Raw genomic sequence first — 22,845 nt, forward strand, 5'->3', positions numbered from 1 at the left:
TGAGGAAACTGAAGCCCAGAGAAGTGAAATAAATAACTTGCCCATGGTCACACAGAAGGCAGAACCGGGATTAGAACCCACAACTTTCTGACTCGAGGCCTGTGCTCTATCCACTAGGCCATGTTGTTATATTCATTCAATCATATTTATTGAGCGCTTACTGTGTGCAGAGCTCTGTACTAAACACTTATCTGTCTGCCCTATTGGAATGGAAGCTCTGTGTGGGCAGGAAACATGTCTTGTGCCTCTGTTGTACTTTCCCAAGCTCACTGCACGATAGACACTCAATAAATATCCTGACTCCTCCTCCTCCTCCTCCAATCACACCTACCAATTACTACCACCATTACTATTACTACTTAAATTGAATGATGGTGTTTGTTAAGCGCTTACTATGTGCCAAGCACTGTTCTAAGCGCTGGGGGAGATACAAAGTAATCAGGTTGTCCCACGTGGAGCTCACAGTCTCAATCCCCATTTTACATATGAGGGAACTGAGACACAGAGAAGTGAAGTGAGTTGCCCAAAGTCACAAAGTAGACAAGTTGTGGAGCCATCCTTCCCGTCTCACAGGCCCGCAACCTTGGTGTCATCCTCAACTCCGCTCTCTCGTTCACCCCACATATCCGATCTGTCACCAAAACCTGCCAGTCTCACCTCCACAACATCGCCAAGATCCACCCTTTCCTCTCCATCCAAACCACTACCTTGCTGGTTCAATCACTCATCCTATCCCGACTGGATTACTGCATTAGCCTCCTCTCTGATCTCCCCTACTCCTGTCTCTCCCCACTTCAGTCTATACTTCACTCTGCTGCCCAAATTATCTTTGTACAGAAACTCTATGGGCATGTTACTCCCCTCCTCAAAAACTCCAGTGACTGCCTGTCAACCCACGCATCAGGCAAAAACTCCTCACTCTCGGCTTCAAAGATCTCCATCACCTCGCCCCTTCCTACCTCACCTCCCTTCTCTCCTTCTCCAGCCCAGCCCGCACCCTCTGCTCCCCTGCCACTAACCTCCTCACTGGGCCTCGTTCTCGCCTGTCCCGCCATCGACCCCCGGCCCACGTCCTCCCCCGGACCTGGAATGCCCTCCCTCTTCCCATCCGCCAAGCTAGCTCTCTTCTTCCCTTCAAGGCCCTACTGAGAGCTCACCTCCTCCAGGAGGCCTTCCCAGACTGAGCCCCTTCCTTCCTCTCCCCCTCGTCCCCCCTCCATCCCCCACATCTTACCTCCTTCCCTTCCCCACAGCACCTGTATATATGTATATATGTTTGTACATATTTATTACTGTATTTATTTATTTATTTTACTTGTACCTATCTATTCTATTTATTTTATTTTGTTAGTATGTTTGGTTTTGTTCTCTGTCTCCCCCTTCTAGACTGTGAGCCCACTGTTGGGTAGGGACTGTCTCTATATGTTGCCAGCTTGTACTTCCCAAGCGCTTAGTACAGTGCTCTGCACACAGTAAGTGCTCAATAAATACGATTGATTGATTGATTGATTCTGACACCCAGGCCAGTGCTCTCTATCCACTCGCCATGTTGTTTCACAGAGTTGGGGAGGTTTGTGAAACCAAAATTGAAAATGTCAATCAGCATCAGATTGTTCCCCAAAGTCAGTGTGGGGGAAGGGCAGGAAGTTGTGGGGCCATTTCACAGCAGAAAGGGCCAGAAGGCACGGCAGATGGGACCTAGGCCATTCCCTTTGAGGGGCTCAGAAGGACACTGTCACCACCTAGACAGGCTCCCAGAATCTGGGTGCAGGAGACTGCCAGGATGGGGTGGTCTTCCTGGCTCCTTCCTCTCCTCCTCCTCCTGCTGCTGCTGCCGCTTCAGTCCCGATCAGGTGAGTGACCCCAGCCCTGGGCAGCTGCCCATGCTCTCATCCCTTCCAGGTTTCCGGAGGGGGGTAGTTTCCCTGGACAGCCCCATGGCCAGCTCTGGGCCAAGGGCTCTGGCTTTATTTGGGTGAAAAATGAGGGGGCAGGGCAGAGGGGAGCTTGGGGAGGGGAGAGAAGGGGCTGAAGATGCTGGTGACCCCGGGGTGGGTGGGGCAGGACAGGGCTGAGATAATAATAATAATAATAATGGCATTTATTAAGTGCTTACTATGTGCAAAACACTGTTCTAAGGTGATCAGGTTGTCCCATGGGGGGCTCGCAGTCTTAATCCCCATTTTACAGATGAGGTAACTGAGGCACAGAGAAGTGAAGTGACTTGCCCAAAGTCACACAGCTGACAATTGGCGGAGCCGGGATTTGAACCCCTGACCTCTGACTCCAAAGCCTGTGCTCTAGATCTGATTAGTACAGTGCTAAGTGCTTAGTACAGTGCTCTGCACACAGTAAGTGCTCAATAAATACGATTGAATGACTGGATGAATGAATCTGAGGCTGGTCCCTGGGGCAGGGTGGGGGGAGGGTCCGCAGAGAGACCCCAAATCCAGGGTTGGGGCAGAGGAAGGGGCACAGACAAGACTGAACAGGAAATAAAAGGCAGGCCCACTGCCTCCCCCTCCCTACTTTGTCGGCTCAGGTTGGGCCCTGTGCGGTGGGGATGAGGACCGGGGGCCGGGGGTCCAGCCTGCAAGTTCTCTCTGTGTCCTCAGGGACAGGAGCCCCACAGGAGCTGAACGGGATCGTGGGGGCGTCAGTCACCTTCCCCCTGGACATCTCGGCCGGGCGGCAGGTCCACACCATCCTCTGGACTTCCAACGGGATCATCGCCACGGTGATCCCAGGAGGACCGGGAGGCCCTCCTAAGATCATCCCCACCCAGAAGCGATACAGAGGAAGACTGAATGTCTCCACCGACTACTCCCTGACCATCAGCCACCTGAGCCTGGAGGATGCAGGGACCTACAGAGCCGACATCAACACTGCTGACAAGATCACCTCCACCCAGTTCTCCCTGCGCATCTACGGTCAGTCTGGGGCAGGGGTGGTCCGGACTGCCCTGTTCCCAGCAGATCCATGTCTGCCCCTGCTATGGGGTTGAGGTCCCAGAGACACCCCAGAATGAGATTGCTGCCACCCTGAGATTGGCTCTTCCTTGTGGGAAGGGGACGTGTTTCTTGATAGTGTTGCACTTTTCCAAATGCAGTGGGGGCCTACTGTTACCATCCATGTTTCTGACGGTTCCTGAGGGAAAATGGTGTCTCCGCTCTCTACTTCCTCCTCCTTTTCCTCCTCCCCTCCTGCCTCCCTGCCTGCCACCCAGCCCAGCAGGAACAGGCTGGGCTCTCTCTGCCCGGGCTGCCATCTGGGCCCAGGGGCCTCTGAGGACTCTGGATCAGGATAGGGTCAGGGGCACCACTGGGGATTCTGGCGCCAACTTTTTTTTTAATTGCATTTTTTAAGTGCTTACTATTTGCTAAGCACTGTTCTAAGTTCTGGGCTAGGTAATCAGGTTGGCCACAGTCCATGTCCTATATGGGGTTCATGGTCTTACTCCCCACTGTACAAATGAGGCAACTGAGGCACAGGGAAGTTAAGTGACTTACTCGAAGGTCACATCGCAGACAAGTGGTGGAGCTGGGATTAGAACCACAGGTCCTGAATTCCAGCTCTGTGCCATATCCATTAGGTCACACTGCTTCCCTAGGCCCATCTTGGCTCCATACATGCTCTGGTCCCTTCCCTCATCCCCCTGAGATGTCTCACTGGCCTCAGTGGAAGTCAAATAGTCTTGTGGACTCTCCCTGGCAACTCTTCTTGGCACCCGGGTAACCCTGCCTAATTTCTGCCCCCTCACCCCACCATCCTCCCCCTCCACAGTCTCCCACCCATTTGTCTGCTGTGTGACTCTGGGTAAGTTACAACACTTCTCTGTGCCTCAGTTACCTCGTCCTTTTTTTCTCTTCCCCTTAGATTGTGGGTCAGGGACTGTGTCCCACTTGATTGTCCTCTGTCTACCCACTGGTTAGTGCAGCATTTGTCACAGAGTAACTGTTTAACAATTACCACTGTTATGACTATTTGTGGCTTAATGGAAAGAGCAAGGGCTTGGGAATCAGAGGACATGGGTTCTAATCCCTGCTCTGCCATTTGTCTGCTGTGTGACCTTGGGCAAGCCACTTAACTTCTCTGTGCATCAGTTACCTCATCTGTAAAATGGGGATTAAGACTGTGAGCCTCACTTGAGACAACCTGATTACCTTGTATCTACCCCAGCGCTTAGAACAGTGCTTGCACTTAACAAATACCATAGTTGTTATTCTTATTATTATTTTATTATTACTGTTATTACAGACAGATTTGGAGGTGTGGGGCTGGGGAGGGTGCTTGGACACTGGCAGAAACAAATTTAAAAGATGCAAAAGACAGGGACAGATGGAGAATTTTAAATTAATTAATCAATCACTCAATCAATTGTGCTTATTGAGCCCTTACTGTGTGCAGAGCACTGTAGTAAGAACTTTGGAGAGTACAGTATAACAGAGTTGATAGACACATTCCCTGCCCACAATGAGATTACCATCTAGAGGGGGAAGAATGGGGTGGGAAGGGCTGGGGGGAGAGTAACAAGATCTCCAGGTGGGATGGCTGGGGGGCTTTGACTAGACTGTAACACCTGACTTAGAAAAGTCATCAACCCTTTCCTGGATCCGATCCCGATCACCCCTCAATCCCTCGGCTTGGGGTGCTGCTTGGTGACCCTGACAATATGGGAGGAGATACAAGAGGGGAGGGGAGGACAGGTCACCTAGCTGGACCTGCAGACCCAAACCCTGTTCAACCCCCACATCCCTACCTGTCATCTATCCTGGATCTGAGTTTTATAGGTAGCAGTGGTGTTGCTATTGTTGTCGTAATAATTATTAGTAGTAATAATGATCATCAACCCATTTTTTAGGCACTTACTATGTGCCAAGCACTGTTTTAAGTGCAAGGGTGGGTACAAGTTAGTCAGGTCAAATATATCAGACATATAATCCCCACCAGAGGTGGGCTCACACTTCAGGCAGGAGGGAAAACAGACATTGAATCCCCATTTTACAGATAAGAAAACTGAAGCCCAGAGAAATTAAGTGATTTGCCCAAAGAACCAAAGCAGGAAATTGGCAGAGGTGGGAGTAGAACCCAGGTCCTTCTGAATCCCAGACCTGGGCTCCTTCCACTAAGCAAGCTGCTCCTCCAAATCCTGGATTGGGGCTCCCACTGCCACCTTCCACCCACTCAACCCCTCAGCCCCTTTCCCCCCTCCCCCAGCCCTACCTCCCCCCGCAGGACAGGCCCCGACCTGTTTCCCCTGGTTATCCCCCTGGCCCGATTGGGTCTTTCCTCCCCAGATCGGCTGGCAGAGCCCTTGGTGACAGTGAAGTCCACAGTGTCTGACAACTGCCGCTGTACCGTCACCCTGACCTGCTCCGTGGCTGGGGGTGGAGACAACGTGACATACCGCTGGACATCCCCGGGACTGAAGACAACTGTGTCCTCCGATGGCTCTGTCCTTAGCTTCTCCCGGTGGCCTGGGGACCTTCCAGTGGGCTACACATGCACGGCCACAAACCGCTTCAGCAGAAGCTCCCGCACCGTCCCTGCCGACCAGATCCTCTGTCCAGGTACCAAACTCCAGAGCTGGAGCCTCTTCCTGCTGGAACATCCCCCCAATAGAGAGTCACTGAGAGAGGGGTGGAGGGGAGCCGGAGGCTGGGAGGAGGAGTAGCACTCGGGGACCCCCACCACTAGTCACACCACCCTGCCCCCTCCCCTGATCTGCTGTCTGAGGTCACCAACCCCATCTCCCGTCTCCTCTTCCTCAGATACAGTTCCAGAGCAGGCTGTGCCCCTCTCCCAGCTGATGTGGACACTTGTGGCCAAGGGGCTTCTCCTCGTCATACTGCTGGGGGTCCTGGGGACCAGGATCACCCTGGGGCAGCCCCCACTGTGACCACCACAGGGACGCGAAGGCTGGAGCAGGATGTCAAAGAGTTAGGTGTCAAAGAGAAGCAGCGTGGCTCAGTGGAATGCCGGGCTTGGGAGTCAGAGGTCATGGGTTCTAATCCCAGCTCTGCCACATGTCTGTTGTGTGACCTTGGGCAAGTCACTTAACTTCTCTGAGCCTCAGTTACCTCATCTGTGAAATGGGGATTAATACTGTGAGCCCCATGTGGGACAACCTGATCACCTTCTATCCCCCCTCAGTGCTTAGAACAGTGCTTTTCACATAGTAAGCACTTAACAAATGCCATTATTATTATTATTATTTCCCGGTTGTAGCGTGGTGTAATGGGGACCTCGGGGCAACCTCCCATTTGGCCTGCAGGACAGCGGCCCTGAGGACTCTGTCCATCTCTGAGCTGTTCCCAGATCCTCCAGGTTCCATCTTCACCTCAGTACCCTCACGGATGGGACCACCACCTCCTCCCCTTTCCCTCCCCCAAGGAAGATGGTCAGAAAATATTCCCCAGGGGAAGAAGTGAAGCAGCATGGCCTACTGTAAAGAGCCCGGGTCGAGGAATCATAAGGACCTGGGTTCTAACACCGGCTCCACCATTTGTCTGCTGTGTGAGCTCGGACAAGTCACTTCACTTCTCTGTGCCTCGGTTCCCTCATCTGTAAAATGGGGTTTAAGAGTGTAATCCCCATGTGGGACAGGGATTGTGACCAACCTGATTCATTTGTATCTACCCCAGCGCTTAGTACAGTGCCTGCAACATAGTAGGTGCTTAACAAATACCATTATAGAAACAAAAAAACTAACAAACACCCATCCCATTATCCAACACCCACCAGGCACACAGGTGCTGTTACTGGCCATGCCCCTGGTTCCCTTTCCCTTCTGTATCATCTCCGCATTTGGATCTGCGACCTTTAGGCATTGGATATTTGCCCTACTTTCCACCCCACGGCATCTATGAACAATATTTATCAATAAATTACATAAGGAGCATGGGCCCGGGCATCAGAAGGTCATGGGTTCTAATTCCGGCTTCACCACTTGTCTGCTGTAGGACCTTAGGCAAGTCACTTAATTTATCTGGGCTTCAGTTACCTCTGTAAACTAGGGATCAAGACCGTGAGCCCCACGTGGGACAGGGACTGTGTCCAACCTGATTCGCTTGTATCCACCCCTGCACTTAATATAGTGCCTGACATATAGTAAGAGCTTAACAAATACTGTAATTACCATAATTATTAATATAAATTATTTACTTGTTTTAATGTCTGCCTCCCCTCCTAAACTGTAAACTCGAGGTGAGGCTACCGTCTCTGTTGCATTGAACATTCCTAAGGACTTAGTACATTGCTCTGCACATAGTAAGCACTTCAAAAATGCCATTGATGTCGTTGGGGATGAGGATGACAATGATGATGATGCCATCCCAGGGCCAGGAGAAAACGCTCCCCGTGCCCTCTGTCCCCGTCCATGAAGCTGGACACAGGGGAGGGTCCCCACCCCGAGCTACTCCCCACACGTCCACCAGCTGAACCGAGATCAGCATGGTCCCCTCCAAGCCTGTCACCACCACCCTAGGATGTACAATCTGAGGGGCTTCCAGAGCCTGGGAAGGAGGGCAGCACATGGGCATATGTATGCATGGACCACTGCCCACCCAGGTGAGGAGAGAAAAAGGTGGGATGCAGAGGGAAGTGTGGAGGTGGAGGGTGGTCCCACCTAACCCTGACGATGGAGGTCCAGTAGGGCAATCGGTGTACATCTCCTCCAAGTGTTCTGTTGTCATGGAGACAGAGTCCTGGGCTGGAAGGGTGATGGGGAAGAACCAGAGGTGCATCGCTCCTGGGAGGGTGATCAGCAATTGGAGGATTTGGTCTCCTCAGTGCTGTGTAACTACTGCCCTTTGTGGGGGGTCGATTGTGGCCGGGATTGAGGAAGCTGCTGAAACCATGAGCGAAAATATTGTTCAGTGTCAGGTGAAGGACAGGAAATGATGGGGTCACTTGAGAGAGCAAAGGGCCAGAAGCCACAGCAGACGAGACCGTGGTCAGTCCCATCAAGATGCTCAGAAGGACACCATCACTGGAGACCACTGTACTAAGCACTTGGAAGAATACAAAGAGTACACTACAATAAACACACAAATTCCCTGGCCTCAACAAGCTTACAGTCTGGAGGGGGAGACAGACGTTAATATAAATAAATAGAATTATAGATATGTTCATAGGTGCTGTGAGGGTGGGGTGGGGGAGAACAAAGAGAGCGAATCAGGGAAAAGGTGAAGGAAGTGAGAGAAGAGGAAAGGGAAGTTTAGTCAGGGGAGGCCTCTTGGAGATGTGCCTTCAGTAAGGCTTTGAAAGGGGGGTGAGCAGGCCTGGAGGGGACCATGCTGATTTCAGTTCCCCACCCATCAGCGATACAAGGAACAACTGATCGTATCCCCCGACTACTCCCTGGCCATCAGCAACCTGAGCCTGGGGGATACAGGAACCTACAGAGTCGATATCCACACTGCTAACACCACCACCATCACTGCCACCACTGCCCAGTTCTCTCTAGGTGTCTATGGTCAGTCTGGGGCTGGTGTTCCCGGCACATCCCTGTCTTCCCCTGCTGTGAGGTTGAGGTCCCAGAGACACCCCACAAAGAGGACATTGCCACCCTGAGAGTGGAAGCTTTTTGTGGGAAGAGGATGTGACTCTTGTGTTAGTGATGTGTTTCTGACCCCATTCCCTCTCATCTCATGAAATCTCACTCCATCCCTTCTCCCCTCCTTAACTTCCATCTTCAACCGCTCACTCTCCACTGGTTCCTTCCCCTCTGCCTTCAAACATGCCCATGTATCTCCCATCCTAAAAAAACCCTCTCTTGACCCCACCTCACCTTCTAGTTATCGCCCCATCTCCCTCTTACCATTCCTTTCCAAACTCCTTGAATGAGTCGTCTACACGCGCTGCCTCGAATTCCACAACATCAACTGTCTCCTCGATGCCCTTCAGTCTGGCTTCCACCCCCTACATTCCACGGAAATTGCCCTCTCGAAGGTTACCAATGACCTCCTGCTTGCCAAATCCAACGGCTCATACTCTATCCTAATCCTCCTCAACCTCTCAGCTGCCTTCGACACTGTGGACCACCCCCTTCTCCTCAACAGGCTATCCAACCTTGGCTTCACAGACTCTGTTCTCTCCTGGTTCTCCTCTTATCTCTCTGGTCATTCATTCTCGGTCTCTTTTGCAGGCTCCGCCTCCCCCTCCCATCCCCTTACTGTGGGGGTACCCCAAGGTTCAGTTCTTGGTCCCCTTCTGTTCTCGATCTACACTCACTCCCCTGGTGACCTCATTCGCTCCCATGGCTTCAACTATCATCTCTACGCTAATGACACCCAGATCTACATCTCTGCCCCTGCTCTCTCCCCCGCCCTCCAGGCTCTCATCTCATCCTGCCTTCAGGACATCTCCATCTGGGTGTCTGCCCGCCACTTAAAACTCAACATGTCCAAGACTGAACTCCTTGTCTTCCCTCTCAAACCCTGCCCTCTCCCTGACTTTCCCATCACTGTTGATGGCACTACCATCCTTCCTGTTTCACAAGCCCGCAACCTTGGTGTCATCCTCGACTCCACTCTCTCATTCACCCTTCACATCCAAGCCATCACCAAAACCTGCCAGTCTCAGCTCTGCAACATTGCCAAGATCCGCCCTTTCCTCTCCATCCAAACCGCTACCCTGCTCGTTCAAGCTCTCATCCTATCCTGTTTGGACTACTGCATCAGCCTTCTCTCTGATCTCCCATCCTCGTGTCTCTCCCCACTTCAATCCATACTTCATGCCGCTGCCCGGATTGTCTTTGTCCAGAAACGCTCTGGGCATGTTACTCCCCTCCTCAAAAATCTCCAGTGGCTACCAATCAATCTGCGCATCAGGCAGAAACTCCTCACCCTCACCTTCAAGGCTGTCCATCACCTCGCCCCCTCCTACCTCACCTCCCTTCTCTCCTTCTCCAGCCCAGCCCGCCCCCTCCACTCCTCTGCCACTAATCTCCTCACTGTGCCTCGTTCTCTCCTGTCCCGCCGTCGACCCCCAGCCCACATCATCCCCCTGGCCTGGAATGTCTTCCCTCCCAACTTCCGCCAAACTAGCTCTCTTCCTCCCTTCAAGGCCCTACTGAGAGCTCACCTCCTCCAGGAAGCCTTCCCAGACTGAGCCCCCTCCTTCCTCTCCCCCTCGTCCCCCTCTCCATCACCCCTGTCTTACCTCCTTCCCTTCCCCACAGCACCTGCATATATGTATATATGTTTGTACATATTTATTACGCTATTTATTTATTTATTTTACTTGTACATATCTATTCTATTTATTTTATTTTGTTAATATGTTTGGTTTTGTTCTCTGTCTCCCCCTTCTAGACTGTGAGCCCACTGTTGGGTAGGGACTGTCTCTATATGTTGCCAACTTGTACTTCCCAAGTGCTTAGTACAGTGCTCTGCACACAGTAAGCGCTCAATAAATATGATTGATTCATTGATTGATTAGTCCAGTGCTCTGCACACAGTAAGCGCTCAGTAAATATGATTGAATGAATGAATGAATGAATTACTATCAACACCCCTGGTCTCTCCACACCCTAGGGTTCGGTGGTGGTTGGGGTTGCGGAGGCTGCTGAAACCAAGAACAAAAATGTTGTTCAGCTTCTGATTGTTCCTCAAATCAGGTGTGGGAGAAAGACAGGAAGCGGTGGGGCAATTTCAGAGCGGAAAGGCCTAGAAGCCAAAGCGGATGGGACCCAGCCCAATCCCAACAAAATGCTCAGAAGGACGCAGTCACCGCTTAGACAGGCTTCCAGAGTCTGGGTGCAGAATTCTGCCGGGATGGGGCGGTCTTCCTGGCTCCTTCCTCTCCCCCTCCTCCTGCTGCTGCTGTTCCTCCAGCCCTGGGCAGGTGAGTGACCCTGGCCCTGAGCAGCTGCCCACATTCTTGACCCTTCTTGGTCCGAGGAATCTCCCCAGAAGGCCCCATGGAGAGCTCTGGGCCAAAGACTCTGGCTCCACTTGGGTGAGGGTCTGGAGAGTGGGGCAGGGGCAGAGGGGAGCTGGGGGAGGAGAGAGACTGGGCTGATGTTGCTGGGGGCCCCGGGCTAGGAGGGGCAGGGTGGAGTTGAGAGCTGAGGCCAGTCCCTGCGGCAGGGTGAGGGGAGGGTTCCCGGAGGGACCTCAAGTCCAGGGATGGAGCAGAGGGAGGGGTGGAACTTGGGGCACAGACAAGACTGAACAGGAAATGAGAGAACATCCCACCCCAGCCCCTCCCCAACCAGACAGCCCCCTCGGCTCAGGCCAGGCCACATACAGGGAGTCCAGGGAGCAGGGGCCTGGAGTCCAGCCTTCAGTTTCCCTCTGTGTCCACAGGGACAGAAGCCCCCAAGGACCTGATCGGGGCCGTGTGGGGGTCGATCACCTTCCCCCTGGACATCCCATCTGGGCAGCCAGTCGAGAGCATTGCCTGGACTTCCAACGGGGCCGTCGCCACTGTGATCCCAGGAGGACGGGGAAACCCTCCTAACATCATCATCACCTCTCAGCGACACAGGGGACGATTGACCATCTCCACAGACTACTCCCTGACCATGAGCCCACTGAGCCTGGAGGATACGGGAACCTACAGAGCCGATGTCAACACTGCTGACAACACCACCAGCACCCAGTTCTCCCTGCGTGTCTATGGTCAGTCTGGGGCAGGTGGTAGTCCAGACTGCCCTCTTCCCGGCGCATCCCTACCTCCCCCTTCTGTGGGGTTGAGGTCCCAGAGACACCCCACAATGGGAAGATCCCCTCCCTGAGAGTGGCACCTTGTTAACGATGAACTTTCCCGAATCCATATCACAGTACGGGGCCTGTAGTGGACGCTCAGTCAATGCTGTTACCACTCGTATTCCTGAGAGTGCCAGAGGAAACGGTAACTCTGGTCCCTACTCCCTCCTTCTCCTCCTCTTCCCCTCCTGCCTCCCTGCCTGGCCCCTATTCCAGCCAGGACCCACTGGTGTCTCTATGCCCAGGCTGCCCTCTGGGCACAGGGGACTCTGGATCTGGATGTAGGTCAGGGGCACCGTTGGGGACCCTTCCCTACCTTGGCCCATCTTGGCTTCATATGCGCTCTGGTTCCAACCTTCATCCCCCAGAGGTGACTCATTGGCCCCAGTGGAAGTCAAATAGTGCTGTAGACTCTCCCCGGCAACTCTGCCTGGAACCCGGGTAACCCTGCCCACTCCCCGCCCCCTCACCCCACCGGTCTCCCCCTCTACAGTCTCCTACCTACTTGACTGCTGTGTGACCCTGGGTAAGTTATTTCACTTCTCTCTGCTTCAGTTACCTCAGCTAAGTGGGGATAAGATCTTTGTTCGTTCATCCCCTTAGCTGTGTCCAATCTGATTGTCTTCTATCCACTCCAGTGGTTAGCACAGCGTTTGGCACAGAGTAACAGCTTAGCAAATAACATTATTAAGATTATTACTATTATTATTGACAGATTTGGAGGTGTGGGGATGGGGAAGGTGCTCGGATGCTGGAGGAAACAGATTAAAAAGCTGGAAAAGGCAGGGTCAAAAGGGGAATCAATTGATCAATCGCTCTATCAGTTGTACTTATTGAGCCCTTACTGTGTGCAGAGCACTGTACTAAGTGCTTTGGAGAGTACAATATAACAGGGTTGCTGGACATATTCCCTGCCCACAATTTGTTTATAGTCTAGAGAGGGTAGGGACAGAGAGGGAGAGGCAGGTGGGGGCAGGGGGTGGTTAACAGATCTCCAGGTGGGATGGCTGGGGGACTTCTACTAGACTGTAAAATCTGACGGAGGAAAGTCATCAACCCTTTCCTGGACCTGATCCTGATCACCCCTAAATCCCTCGGCTGGCAGACCCTGATACTTGGGGTGAGAGACAGAAGGGGAGGGGAAGGGCTCAGTGGCAAGAGCCTGGGCTTGGGAGTCAGAGGTCATGGTTTCTAATCCCGGCTCCTTCACCTGTCAGCTATGTGACTTTAGGCAAGTCACTTCACTTCTCTGGGCCTCAGTTATCTCATCTGTAAAATGGGGATGAAGACTGTGAGCCCCACATGGGACAACCTGATTACTTTGTATCTACTCCAGCACTTAGAACAGTGCTTGGCACATAGTAATCACTTAAGAAATGCCATTATTATTATTATTATTATTAAGGGAGGGTAGGGTAGGCCTCCTAGCTGCAGCTGCAGACCCAAACTCTGTTCAACCTCCATGTCCCTTGCTGCTCTCTCTCCAGGATCTGAGTATTTTTTTATCAGTAGTAATAATAATAATGATAATAAATATCATCATCCCATATTTTAAGCACTTAATATGTGCCAAACACTGTTTTAATCACTGGGGTAGGTACTAGTTAGTTAGGTGGACAGTCAGTTCACGTTCCAGGTGGGGCTCACAGTCTAAATAGGAGGGAGAGCAGGCATTGTATCTCCATTTTATAGATGAGGTAACTGAGGCACAGAGATGTGAAGTGACTTGCCCAAAGTCACAAAGCAGGAAATTGACAGAGCCAGGAGTAGAACTCAGGTCCTTCGGAATCCCAGACCTGAGCTCTTTCCACTAGGCCAGCTGCTCTTCCAAATCCCAGCCTGGGGCTCCCACTACCACCTTCCACCCCTCCCCCAGCCCTGCCTCTCCCCCAGAACAGGTCCTAGGGCTGTTTCTCCTGGTCATCCCCCCAACCCAGTTGGGTCTTTCCCCTCCAGAGCTGCTGGTGGAGCCCTCGGTGATGGTGAAGTCTACGGTGTCCATCAATGGCAGCTGTACCGTCACTCTGACCTGCTCTGTGGCCAAGGGAGGGGACAATGTGACTTTCAGCTGGACGCCCCTGGGGCTGGAGACCACCGTGTCCCCCGACGGTGCCATCCTCAGCATCTCCCGGAATCCTGGGGACCCTCTCCGGGGCTACATGTGCACGGCCACAAACCCTGTCAGCGGCAACTCCCGCACCGTTCCCTCTGACCAGATCCTCTGTGCAGGTACCAGATCCCGGGCTGGAGTTGCCCACCAGGGGATATCCCCCCCCGACAGAGAATCATCAAAAGGGGCGGAGGGGAGCTGGAGGCTGGGATGGAGGGGCAACTCCTGGAGACCACCTCCAACTAATCACATCTCCCTACCCTTCCTTGATCTACTGTCTGAGGTCACCAACCTCGTCTCCTGTCTCCTCTTCCTCAGATCCAGTCCCAGAGTGGGCCAGACTGGTGGCGCCCCTCTCCCCAATGATGTGGATGCTCGGGGCCAAGGGGCTTCTCCTTCTCATCCTCCTGGGGGTCCTGGTGACGATTTTCACCCTGAGGCAGCCCCCACTGTGAACTCCAAAGGAACCCGAGAGCTGGAGCAGGACGTCAAAGAGCGGGATGTCCATTTCCCAGCTGTAGTCCGGTGTGACGGGGACACCGGGTGGCCTGCTGTCTGGCTGGCAGCACCGTGGCCTCAAGGACTCGGTCCATCTCTGGGCCGTTCCCTGTCCCCCGAGGCTCCATCTCCACTAAGGCCTCCATACTCTTCGGGTTGGGTCCACCACCACCTTTCGGGCCCCCTCTCTCCCAGAAAGATGGCCAGGAAATGGCCTCCAGGGGAAGATGTGAAGGAGCACGGCCTAGTAGAAAGACCCTGGGCCTAGGAATCAGAAGGACCTGGCTTCTAATCCCAGCTCTGCCATTTATCTGCTGTGTGACCTTGGGCAAGTTAGTTCTCTGGACCTCAGTTCCCTCATCAGTAAAATGGGAATTAAGACTCTGAGTCCCACGTGGGCCAGGAACTGTGTCTAAGTTGCCTAACTTGTGTCTACCCCAGCACACTTAGTACAGTACCTTGGCACCTAGTAAGCGCTTAACAGATACCACAAAAAAAACCACTTTTTATGAGGTCTGCATGTGGTCCTTCTTGGTTCCTCATTTTCCACCCAGACCTGGGAGGGACTTCCCACTCACTTCCCAGAAGTCTGTTCATTATTGGCAGGATGGTTTGGGGCCTCCAAGGGACAGGGCCTAAGCCGGAAGGAGAGAGAGGAAGTGGGGAGAGAGGAAGAGGGGAGAGGGGATGAGCAATGAGAATGGAGAAGGGGAAGGAAGGGGGTGGAGGGAGCCATCATCAATCGTATTTATTGAGCGCTTACTATGTGCAGAGCACTAAGCCAGAAGGGGAAACTTCCCTCTTTCCCTGCCTCTAGTGATGTTCTTACTTTCTGTCATCTGCCACTGCCCCCCACCTCAGGGCCTCCCCCTCCCCAACAATCCTGCCTGGATCCAATCTGGGGCCTTTGTGGCACAAACACCTTAAAAGCTCTGTGCCTCATTTACCTCATCGATATATAAAACGGGGATTAAGGCCATGAGCCCTGTGGTAGAACAGTGCTTGTCGCATAGTAAACGCTTCACAAATACCATAATAGTCCTCTGCACACAGTCAGGGTTCAATAAATATGATTGATTGACTGATGGTTACACACCTTGTTGTATTGTACCCTCTCAACTGCTCTACACTGTAAGCTTGTTGTGGGCAGGGAATGTGTCAGTTAATTGTTATACTGTACTCTCCCAAGCACTTAGTACAGTGCTATCCACAAAGTTAGCACTCAATAAATACGATTGAATGAATGAATTGCTTAGTTCAGTGCTCTGCGCCCAGTAAGCGCTCAATAAAAGATTGATTGATTGATACCAACTCTATTGTACTCTCCCAACTGTTTAGCCCAATGCTCTGCACAAAGTAAGCACTCAATAAATACAATAATAATAATGGCATTTATTAAGCACTTACTATGTGCATCTAGCTTAGTTTTATTTATTCTGATGACTTGACACCTGTCCACAGGTTTTGTTTTGTTGTCTGTCTCCCCCTTTTAGACTGTGAGCCTGTTGTTGGGTAGGGACCATCTCTATATGTTGCCAACTTGTACTTCACTTGTACTTCCCAAGCGGTTGTACAGTGCTCTGCACACAATAAGTGCTCAATAAATACAATTGAATGAATGAATGAATGAATGAATGTTCTAAGTGCTGGGGAGGTTACAAGGTGATCAGGTTGTCCCACAGGGGGCTCACAGTCTTAATCCCCATTTTGCAGATGAGGTAACTGAGGCCCAGAGAAGTTAAGTGACTTGCCCAAAGTCACACAGCTGACAATTGGCAGAGCTGGTACTTGAACTCCTGACCTCTGACTCCAAAGCCCGTGCTCTTTCCACTGAGCCACGTTGACTGGTATTAACTCTGTTGTATTGTACTCTCCCAGCTGCTTAGTGCTCTGCACCTAGTAAGTGCTCAATATATTGATTGATTGATTGATTGATTGACCAGAACTGAATCAGGGGCCACCTCCCAGTAGGATTCTTCCCCACCATACCCACCATCACGGGTATTTATTGAGTGCTCAATACTGTACTAAGCAACAGGGAGAGAATACTAGACCCAAACCCACATTCCCTGCCCGCTGGGAATTTGCAATATAATGGGATCTGCATGGAAGCAGTGTGGTGTTGTGACAAAGCATCAGCCTGGAAGCCACCAGGGCCCAGGTTCGAATCCAAGTGCTGCTCCCAGCCTTCTGTGTGACTGCAGACGTGTTTCTTAACCTCTGTGTACCAGTTTCCTCACCTGTAAAATGGGAATAAGATCTACCTTTCTACCCACCCCACAGGAATGTTGTGAGGGCAAAAATGAGATCAGTATTGCAAAAGCTCTTTGGGAATAAAAGCACTATACAAAAATAAGGTGCTGTCATTAATGGCAGACAGATTCAATTCTTCTCCCTCCTCCCAGGCTCACAGCACTTATGTACATATCTGTAACTCTATTTATTTTTATGTCTGTCTCCCCAACTCTAGACTGTAAACTCCTAGTGTTCAGGGAATTTGTCTGTTTACTGTTGTATTAATAATAATGATGGCCTTATTAAGAGCCTAATATGTGTGTCAGGCACTCTTCTAAACTCTGGGCTGAGTACAAGATAATCGTGTTGGACCCAGTCCCTGTCCCACATAGTCTTAATCCCCATTTTACAGATGAGAGAACAGAGGCACGGAGAAGTTAGGCGACTTGCCCAAAGTCACACAGCAGACACACAGCAGGCGGAGTCAGGATTAGATTGCATTGTACTGTCTCAAGCTCTTAGTTCAGTGCTCTGCACAGAGTAAGCTCTCAATAAGGACAATTAAGTAAACGAATGATTGAATGAATGAATAAGGGGATAAAATGTAGGGTGTACAAATGTATTAGGTGGGAATTTCTTATACAATTGTTTATTCAGCTAAGAGAAATACACACAGGTGGTGTCTCTGTCCCTGTTTCCACCCAGGCCCCCAAAACTCTCTTGGAGTTGGTAGGTGCGGTTGCACAACCCCATCTGGCTGCCTCAAGAGAAGGCTTTGCCCTTGATGAGGAAACAGGAGATGTGGTGGGGGACCGAGAAGCAGCATGGCTTAGTGGAAAGAGCAAGGGCTTGGGAGTCAGAGATTATGGGTTCTAATCCCGGCTCTGCCACTTGTCAGCTGTGTGACTCTGAGCAAGTCACTTAACTTCCCTGTGCCTCAGTTACCTCATCTGGAAAATGAGGGTTAAGACTGTGAACCTTACGAGTACAACTTGATTACCTTGTATCTACTCCAGCGCTTAGAAAAATGCTTGGCACACAATAAGCTCTTAACAAATACCATTATCATTATTATAGGGGGTGACAGTCCCCGCAGGGAAGAACGCGTCTTCTGCAGAGGCTCTGACCCCGGCTAGGTCCAAGGACCCCGGACCCTAGAAGAGGTTTTTTCTTGCCCCCCCAGCTGTAACTGACCGGGAGGTGTCAGGTCCCCGGAGCAGCAGGGGAAGGTGGAGACTGCCACTTCTGCATTGCTGGTGAAATAATCACCCACTTCCCCATTGAATTCACTCTCTCCCCACCTCCACTTTGGCCCCTCTTGGCCCCTGGGCCCTCTCCACTTCTCCTTTCTAAGAGACGGCACCAAGGCCCAGAAAGCCGTGAGCGAGGCTGGAGTTTGTCTGGTCGGTCCCCGGTCCCCTCTGAGGGCCCCCCGTGGCCCCTGATCTTCTCACAGGAGCTGGGGTTCGGGGCCCACAGGGGGAGACCGGTGAGTGTGAGGGGAATCAAAATGAATGTCACTGGGAGCTGATCTCCAGAGTGAGGGCAGGGAATGAGGCGGGGGCAAGAGGAAGTTAGAAGAGCAGAAAAGGGAGGGTTATGTCCACTGGTCCCCACTTTGCAGCTGGACTGTCCCCCGAGCCCAGGCACACGGGGTGGCCAGGATGGAGTGGTCTCCCCAGCCCCTCTCTCTCCTGCTGCTGCTGCTTCTGCTGCTGCTATTGCAGCTGCTGCTGCTCCAGGCCCGGGTGGGTGAGTGACCCCGGGGCCCTGAGGCGTCGGGCAACCTCTCTCCCCAGGTGGGGTCCTGAGGAGGGTGGGGGTGGGGGTGGCCCCATGGGGAGCTCAGGACTGAATGTTCCAGCTCTGTCCTGGGGCCTGGGGGAGAGATGGGGGGAGGGGAGATGTGGGGCTAAGGAAGCTGGTGACCCCCAGAGTGGATGGGAGAGGGCAGAACTGAGGTGGGTCCACGGCAAGGTGAAGGGAGGGTCCCCTGGGACCCCAAGTCTGGATAGGGAACTGGTGGGGGGGGCAGTCCAGCCTGCAGCTTCCCTCTGTGTTCACAGGGACAGGAGGCCGACAGGAGCTGATTGGGGCCGTTGGGGGGTCGGTCACCTTCCCCCTGGACATCCCAGTGGGGCAGTGGGTCGAGAGCATCAACTGGACTTCCAATGAAGCCGTTGCCATGGTGATCCCAGGAGGACCAGGAAACCTCCCTCACATCATCAAAACCTTTCAGCGGTACAGGGGACGAGTGAGTGTCCCCACTGACGGCTACTCCCTGACCATCAGTGATCTGGACCTGGGGGACGCGGGGACTTACAAGGCGGAAATCTTACCCAGGACCACTTTCAGGACTTCGGATTACTTCCTACAAGTCTTCCGTGAGTCGGATTCCAGGAGACACTTTCCCATCTCTCCCCAAAAGTCTCTGGGTTTGAAGGGTCTCTCCCCTTCCAACCCCAGCCCAGATATCCAAGGGAGACCCTCACCCCCCTGGCCTTGACTCCAAGGGGAGGCTCATGCCCACCCCAGCTCTGACCCTCTGGGGAGACCCTCACCACTCCAACCATGACCCCCTGGGGAGACCTCTTCTCCAGCCCTGACCCCCGGGGGAGACCCTCCCTCCAGTCCTGATTCCTGGGGAGACCCTCCCCCCTAGTCTTGATCCCCGGGGGAGACCCAATCCTCCATCCCCGGTTGGGGGTGGGACTATCGTTCTATCTCTGACCCTCAGGGGAGACCCCAACCACCCCTGACCCCCAAGAGAGACCCTCCCCACTATTGGAGGAGACTCCCCCAGAACACCCTCCTTTTGGCTCCAACCCTACCGCCCTCCTCCCACGGTCCACAGTACTGCCCCCCCTTGACTCACCCTTCTGGCTCATGTCTCCCCTCCACCCCCCCATCCCCGGCACTTTCTCAGAGCCCCTGGAGGAGCCCACGGTCTCAGTTAGGCCCACAGGGTGTAACGGCAGCATCTGCAGTGCCTTCTTGACCTGCTCTGTGGCTGGGGAAGGGGCCGGCGTGATGGTCAGCTGGTTGCCCCTGGGGCTGGGGGCCACAGCCTCCTCCAATGGCTCCATCCTCAACATCTTCTGGAGGGACAGTTACACGTGCACCGCAAGAAACCCCGTCAGCAACAGCTCCTATACCTTCCACACTGACTGGCTACACTGTCCAGGTACCAGACCTCAGACCCCCCTCTTCAGCCCCCTCACCCCCATCCCGGGACTGGGCTGAACCCCTGTGGGCCGGACCCCTCCCCGCCACCACTAACTCCTCCGCCAACCCCAGGCTCAGCTCTGCGATTCATCAACCATACTTACTGAGCACCCAGCTCACAGTGAGCCCTGTACTAGTCAATCATTGGTATTAACTGAGTCCTTAGTAGGTGCAGAGCACCGTACTAAGCACTTGGGAGAGGACACTACAACAGAGTTGGGAGATACGTTCCTTGCCCAAAAGAGCTTGGGACACTCCAAGGAAAAGCAGAGTGGCTCTAATGGAAACCACATAGGGGAGGGAGTCCGGGGATGAGGTTTCTAATCCTGGCTCTGCCGCTTGCGTGCTGAGTGACTTTGGGCAAGTCACTTAACTTCTCTGGGCCTCAGCTTCCTCACCTGGGAAATGGGGATTCAATATCAGTTCTTTCCCCTTAAACCGGGAGCCCCATGTGGGACCGGGACTGTGTCCAACTTGATTATCTTGTATCACTATCTTGTTAGATTAGGATAGATTATCTTGTATCTACCCCAGTGCTTAGTATAGCTCCCTGTCCCGCATGGGGCTCACAGTCTTAATCCCCATTTTACAGATGAGGCACAGAGAAGTGATGAGGATAATGATGATAATGATGATGGCATTTGTTAAGCGTTTACTATGTGCCAAGCACTGTTCTAAATGGTGGGGGGGGGGATACAAGGTAATCAGGTTGTCCCACGTGGGGCTCACAGTCTTCATCCCCATTTTACAGATGAGGCAGCTGAGGCCCAGAGAAGTGACTTGCCCAAGGTCACAGAGTAGAAAAGTGGAGGAGCCAGGATTAGAACCCAGGTCCTTCTGACTCCCAGGCTTTTACTCTATCCACTAGGCCATAAATTTCGTGAGGGCAGGGGAATCTCGTCTTCTAATTCCACTGTGCTCTCCTAATTGCTCAGTAGAGTGCTCTGCACAGAGAAGGTGCTCAATAAATATGATTGATTGATTGTAGACATGGTCCTTGCCCTCATGGGAAATCTGTTGGATCAGGGACTGGCAGCTACTACCCACCCTGACATGGGCATCAATCAGTGGGATTTATTAAGCGCCTATTGTGTGCAGAACACTAATCTAAGCACTTAGAGTCAGAGAGAAGCATCATGGTATAGTGGATAGAGCTCTGGCTGGGGAGTCAGAAGGTTGTGGGTTCTAATTCTGGTGCCACCACTTGTCTTCTGTGTGACCTTGGGCAACTCACTTCACCTCTCTGTGTCTCTGTTGCCTCATCTGTAAAATGGGGATTGAGACTCTGAGCCCCACATGGGACAGGGACTGTTTCCAACCAGATTTGCTTGTATCCACCCCAGCGCTTAGTACAGTGCCTGGCACATAGAGAGCACTTAATGAATACCACATTTATTATTATTACTTATTATTAATAATAATAATGGCATTTATTAAGTGCTTACTATGTGCAAAGCACTGTTCTAAGCCCTGGGGAGGTTACAAGGTGCTCAGGTTGTCCCACAGGGGGCTCACAATCTTATTCCCCATTTTATAGATGAGGTAACTGAGGCACAGAGAAGTGAAGTGACTTGCCCAAAGTCACACAGCTGACAATTGGCAGAGTGGGGATTCGAACTCATGAACTCTGACTCCAAAACCCGGGCTCTTTCCACTGAGCCACGCTGCTTCCCTACTTAGAAGACGCAATCCCTGTTCTCAAGAACAGAGAAGCAGCATGGCTCAGTAGAAAGAGCCCGGGCTTTGGAGTCAGAGGTCATGGGTTCAAATCCCAGCTCTGCCACTTGTCAGCTGTGTGACTGTGGGCAAGTCACTTCACTTCTCTGGGCCTCAGTTACCTCATCTGTAAAATGGGGATTAAGACTGTGAGCCCCCTGTGGGACAAGCTGATCACCTTGTAACCTCCCCAGCGCTTAGAACAGTGCTTTGCACATAGTAAGCGCTTAATAAATACCATTATTATTAAGGAGCTTAGAGTCTAGTGAGCAGGTACCCTTTCCCCTCATTCTTTGTCTACCCTGACTCAGTTCTCCTGAAAATCCTCAGCCCTTTTCATCGCCCTCTTCCTCTCTGTTCCAGGGTCCCAGAAATCAACACTCACCGCAGTGATGTGGACACTCCTTCTCAAGGGGCTTCTCCTTCTCGGGCTCCTGGGGGTCCTGGCAACCAGGCTCACCCTGGGGCAGCTCCCTTTGTGAATCCGACCCCCCACCAGAGAGCACACAGAGCTCAGAGGCTCCAGACTCTCCCTGCATTGTCCATCCTCGCCCCCGCCACAGATACGGAATCACTCGCCTTTATGTCTCCTGTCTCCCAGAATCTCCTGGGACCAGACCTCAGATGGCTCTTGCTCTCGAGAGAGGATTGTTTGGAAAATAAACTCCCAGTGGGGGAATCTCTCTGTGGTGTCCAGTCTGACCGTGTCTGTCTGTCTGTCCTTACCCCCTTGAGTATCCCTTGGTCCTCAGGAAAATCAATCCTATTTATTGCACATTTACTTGTGCAGAGCACTGTATTAAGCACTGGGGAGCGTACAATATAACAAATATAACAGACAGATTCCCTGCCAACAATGAGCTCACACTCTAGAGGGGGAAGGTGAAGGTGGAGTGAAGTTCCCTGACTTGCTCCCTTTATTCATCCCCCCCTGACCCATATCTGTCATTTATTTCTTCCTATGAATGTCTATCTCCCTCTCTAGATTGTAAGCTCCTTGTGGGCAGGGACTATGTCTGTTGTTATATTGTACTCTCCCAAGCACTTAGTACAGTGCTTTACACACAGGAAGCACTCAATAAATATGATTGACTGACTGATTTCACCTCCCTATCGAGGGTCTCTTCCAAGAGCTGGGTCCTGTCTCCCCGCCTACCCCTGGGTTGGGGGGAACCCATTCATTCATAATTCATTCAATCGCATTTACTGAGCACTTACTGTGTGCAGAGCACTGTACTAATCACTTGGAAGAGTACAAGCAGCATGGCCTAGTGGCAAGAGCATGGGCTTAGGAGTCCGAGGGCATGAGTTCTAATCCCGGCTCTGCCATTTGTCTGCTGTGTGGGC

At 52.4% G+C, this 22,845-nt stretch overlaps 2 protein-coding genes and 1 pseudogene across 2 annotated transcripts; all 3 read left to right on the top strand.

Moving 5' to 3' along the window:
• The first annotated feature begins 1,546 nt into the window (after positions 1-1,546).
• Positions 1,547-9,134, top strand: LOC119946967 (annotated as a pseudogene).
• A 1,364-nt stretch (positions 9,135-10,498) lies between these two features.
• LOC119946968 (SLAM family member 9-like) lies at positions 10,499-14,615 on the top strand. Its single transcript, XM_038768448.1, is given in 7 exon segments — positions 10,499-10,544; positions 10,599-10,618; positions 10,620-10,848; positions 11,313-11,627; positions 13,671-13,943; positions 14,143-14,261; positions 14,263-14,615. Coding segments are annotated over 7 exon segments (1,095 nt in total). The 3' UTR covers positions 14,356-14,615.
• LOC119946969 (SLAM family member 9-like) lies at positions 14,522-22,093 on the top strand. Its single transcript, XM_038768449.1, has 6 exons — positions 14,522-14,569; positions 18,014-18,046; positions 18,285-18,309; positions 18,624-18,941; positions 19,484-19,741; positions 21,862-22,093. Exons 1-6 carry the CDS (start codon positions 14,522-14,524, stop codon positions 21,978-21,980), a joined length of 801 nt encoding a protein of 266 aa, XP_038624377.1. The 3' UTR covers positions 21,981-22,093.
• The last annotated feature ends 752 nt before the right edge of the window (positions 22,094-22,845 follow it).

This window comes from Tachyglossus aculeatus, chromosome Y4, assembly GCF_015852505.1.
Source record: "Tachyglossus aculeatus isolate mTacAcu1 chromosome Y4, mTacAcu1.pri, whole genome shotgun sequence".
Lineage (NCBI taxonomy): Eukaryota > Metazoa > Chordata > Mammalia > Monotremata > Tachyglossidae > Tachyglossus > Tachyglossus aculeatus.